This window comes from Belonocnema kinseyi, chromosome 1, assembly GCF_010883055.1.
Source record: "Belonocnema kinseyi isolate 2016_QV_RU_SX_M_011 chromosome 1, B_treatae_v1, whole genome shotgun sequence".
NCBI classification, from domain to species: Eukaryota; Metazoa; Arthropoda; class Insecta; order Hymenoptera; family Cynipidae; genus Belonocnema; species Belonocnema kinseyi.
In genome coordinates, this window is record NC_046657.1 from 111,923,353 (window position 1) to 111,928,019 (window position 4,667).

The 4,667-nt window shown below is 25.3% G+C and overlaps 1 protein-coding gene across 2 annotated transcripts in view; it reads left to right on the forward strand.

Annotated features, from left to right (window-relative positions):
- Positions 1-4,667, forward strand: part of LOC117176530 (vigilin) — a 75,135-nt gene that overhangs the window by 48,116 nt on the left and 22,352 nt on the right. For both annotated transcript variants that reach the window (XM_033366793.1, XM_033366788.1), the window contains 2 exons: positions 1,334-1,531; positions 1,650-1,868. In XM_033366793.1, coding sequence (XP_033222684.1) covers positions 1,334-1,531; positions 1,650-1,868 — 417 coding nt within the window. The remainder of the gene's footprint in view (positions 1-1,333; positions 1,532-1,649; positions 1,869-4,667) is intronic.

Genomic DNA, 4,667 nt, shown 5'->3' on the forward strand with positions numbered 1-4,667 from the left:
TTCTGAGGTCGAATTCGGATTCAGCGCAGCAAAAACCTTCGGGTATACTAGGTCTGGTCTCTGGTTCCGGACCTTTGTCAAATTTTGTCGGCCTGTGTAATCATTATTTTAGTTGAAAATATTCATATTTTTTTGTTTAAAATTTAACTATTCTACTTGAAAATTTATCATTTTGATTGAAAATGTAACTGTTCCAATTGAATATTTGATTTTTTTTAAATTCATCTTTTAGGTTCAACACTAGCTTTTTAAACTGAAAATTAAACTTCAATTTTGGTTTGAAAATGTATTTTTTTTTAAATTCGTGTAGTTTATTGAAAATTCATCTTTTTGGTAGAAAGTAGTCTTCTAGGTTGAAAATTAATATTTTTAGTTTAATATTAAAATATGTCAGTTCAAGATTCATCTTTTTAGTAGAAAATTAATCTTTTCTTGTTTAAAATTCAACTATTCCAGTTGAAGATTCATAATTTCGTTTGAAAATTCATCAGTTTGGTTGAAAATGGATCTTTTTAGTTGAAGTTCAACTATCTGCTTGAAAACTTGTATTTTTTAGTTAAAAAAAAATCAATTTTGTTTAAAATCCATGTATTTTGTTGAAAACTCGTTTTTTTTTTAGGAAATTAATGTTCTTGTTTGAATATTAATCTTTATGATAGAAAATTTAAGTATTCCAATTAAATATCCATCATTTTATCTGAAAATTAATTTTTTTGGTTGAAAGTTAAACTTATTTGTGAAAAATTGATCTTTCAGTTTTTAAATTAATCTCTTCCAGTCGAGTATTGATTATTTTAGTTAAAATTCATCACTTTAGCTAAAACAAATTTGTTGTGGAAAATTAATTTTTTTAACTGAAAATTTAACTATTCCAGTTTTTGTTGAAAACTAATATTTTTTGGTTTAAAATACAAGAATTTACTGTAAAATTTTTCCTTTGTTAGCCTAAAATTCAATTGCTTGATTGAAATTAATATCTTTTGTTGAAAAATCGTCTTTTTTATTGCAAATGAATCTTTTTGTTTGAAAATGCAACTGTTTGGTTAAAAACTCATCTACCTTGTTGAAAATTCAATTATTTGATTGAAAAGTTCGGAATTTCAAGCGGCTTAAATTGAATTTAATATATTACTATGGAAAATTGCACCTGGAAAAATCTGAGATATCTGGAAAAACCCTGGAATTTTCAGGGAATTTTTTTTCCAACATTTTAGAAGACAACCCTGCACTACTATTTTTTAAAATCTATGCCGCTATTTTTATATCTGAAGTGAATCCAAGTCCTTGTTACTTACTTATTTATTTATTTATTTTATTTGTATGTACTTTATAGCTCGAAGTAGATCCTGAGTATCATCCGAAAATAATTGGAAGAAAAGGAGCGGTAATCACGAAAATTCGCACTGATCATGATGTGCAAATTATTTTCCGTCGCAAAGGCGAACCCGAGGAAAATATTATCACTATAACGGGATACGAGCAAAATACTTTGGACGCTCGTGATGATATTTTGAAGATAGTTAACGAGCTGGTAATTATATATATATTTTTTTTTTGTAGTCATTAAAATTTTTTATAATTAAAAATTTTCAGTTTATAATGCCGGGCGACTTTTATTAATATTTGCCGTCTCTTTTATTTTTGTACAGGATGGCCTAACGAAGGAGGAGATTCGCATCAGCTCGGCAGTTCACTCGAGACTGATTGGAGCTCGTGGAAGAAATATCCGTCAAATAATGAACGACTACAAGGTCGATATCAAAATACCTCGTAAAACCGACCCAGATCCAGAAATGGTGTCGATTATTGGTGCCGAAGATAACGTTCTTGACGCCAAAGATTATCTTCTTAAATTGGAAGAGGAATACGTAAGTTTATATTTTTCAAATTATCCCCGCAAAAAACCTCGAATTGAAAAGTAAGGTAAACTAACCATTATTGGGACAGTTAGGAAAAGCTAGCCCACATAAGGACAATTTTAATATGGTGAAATGGAATTTTTTTGTACAAAACCCGTTATAATAACAGGGTGGTCGCTGGACCGGGAAACCGGGAATTTTATTTATGAGACCGGGGAAAACCGGGAATTGACAGTGAATTTCTTTTTTGACCGGAAATTTTACCAAATTTCTAGAATAAAAATGTTATCCAACTTTGATTTCAACCGTTTTTTAAATAATTTGTTAAATTGTAATTTTTATCAATTATTATATCAGTCAGTTTAGAATGCTTAATTCGAAAATCTTTCACTTAAAAAATTTTCCATTTTAATTTTTAAAAGCATATCTTTTAATTTAAAGAATTTAAAAATGCAGTTTTAAAGGTTAACAAACAATTAAAAATTAGAAGTTTTTAAAGTCTAAGATTTTTTTTATAAAAAACAGGGTGGCCGTCGGACCGGGAAATTTCAGAAGAGAAATCTGCCCAAGTTCGATTTTAACAGTTTTTGAAATAATTAAAGTGCATTTCTGAAGATTTAAACAATTCAAAATTAAAAGCATTTGAAGTTGAAAATATGTGATAAAAAAAGTTTTATTTTATCAACAGTAAATGTAAACAAATAAATTATTTTTAAAATCGATCTGTAATCTAAGTATAGAAATCTGAACAATAATTTATTTGACCAAACAGTTCTAGATCCGTTCAAAATGTCAGAATTTCCAGATTGTAATTGTTTCAATCCGAAAGTCTTGATAAGAATTGAAATTAATATATCATTTATTCCGATAATTGTATTTTTAAATAGAAATTTTCATGATTTATCAATAATATATTTTTAACTCCGAGTTTCAGGTCTTCCTTTATATTATTTTTTATATTAAATTTAATAAATAAATTTATTAATATATTCTATTAATTTTTTTAGCCATTAAAAAATGTAAACGTGCGTTTTACTATTTTCAACTAAAAAATAAATCCATAATAATATGGTCATAATTAAAGATTTTTATTGAATTTAAAATATTGTGGGTCTAAATTATTTAATTTTTATCCCATTTAATTTGAAATTTCTTAATGCAGAAAAAGAATGAATACTTATTATTTAGCAATATTTCACTGTTCATTTAAGGCGAATAAATTTAAACCAAATATATAAAAGAAAACAATTTGAAACTGAATTTTTTTACATAGAAAGCTTTGAATCGTTAGATTTTCGAAGAACTTTTAAACTTTAAGCGTTACAATTTTAATTGTTCTATTTAAAAAGTGTTTAATTTATAAGTGAAATTATTAAATTTTGACGCATAAATAACAATTGAAACACTTCTTATTTGTAGAAAAAATTGAGTAATCTTAAGAGATATGTAGAAGTTTCTAAAAGATTCAAATTTAATTTAAAACTTCAAAATACTATATTTCAAGTAATTTAAACGAAGTGTGTTAAAATTTTTTTCAGAACTTCCAAATATATTTTAATATTAATCAAAATTTTCCTACAATTTTTGAAAATCCAAGCAATTAAATAAAATCTTTAAAATCTCCCATGTTCTTCTTTGATCATTTTTAAAATCATTTTAAAATCTTCAACTTTTTGTTACAATAATTTTTCAACGCGAAAAATCATTTTCAATTTTCCTAAGAATCTTAAGATCATTTTTATTCTTTTGTAGTCTTTCGCAATTCTTAAAAAGTTTCTAAATTTTTTGTTTGAAATGTGCAAAAATCTAAATTTTATTTTAAATTCGACTGTAAGTATCTCCAAATATTTTAAGTTATAAATTTAATTAGAATCTTTTTAAAACTTCTAAATATCTCTTAAAATCACTCTAATATTCTTACAAATAATTTTTCTATTGATCTTTATAAATTAAAATTATTGTTTTTTTTTATTTGCAGGATTTTCTAAAAGTTATAGAAAAAAATTCAATTCAGTTTGAAATATATTTAAAAGTTCCGAAAAAAAATTCAAAAACTATTTTGAATTTGGATAAATTTAAAACCACTTCTAGTTTTCTCAAGATTTTGAAATAATATTGTAAGGCTCTTAAAGGATGCCTAGACTATTTAAAATAAAAATAATTTAACTTCTAATTTAAGAACTATTAAGTTAAACAAATTATTTTTCAATTTTTAATGTATCTAGCTTAAAATTACTTAAAATAACATAATTTTGAACATTTTTAAAGTTCATGGCTTGATTCTTTAATTTAGACTATTGAAAATGTTAACGTGGATTTATATTTTTTGAACTTAATCTAAATTTTTGAACTCTATAATTGATAAAATTTATAAAGTTTGCAGTTTATTTACATTTCATTTAACATTATTTAATTGGAAAGTTTTCCTGCCTTCCATTTGTTACGTGTAAATTTTTGAGGATTTGAATACACAATTTTTGAATTGAAAAAGTTTTAAACTTCAATTTTAAGTTTGGAATTCAAGTGTTCCACTTTGAATTGACCGGGAATTTTTGTGTTCTATTAAAACGGCCACCCTGAATAAGTGGCTATGACATTATTTGATCGATTAGAACAATAAATGCATTATTACTTTTATAGTTAATTAATATAAATAGGATGTTTTTTTAAGCTAATCATATTGCTAATTAGTGGCGTAATTTACTTATACGAGGGTGGATTGATAAGTTTCTGGCCTGACCAAGAGATGGCGCCACTAGGCCTACCTTGAGGTGGCGTTCTATAATACCATCCTTAGATAGCTTGTAG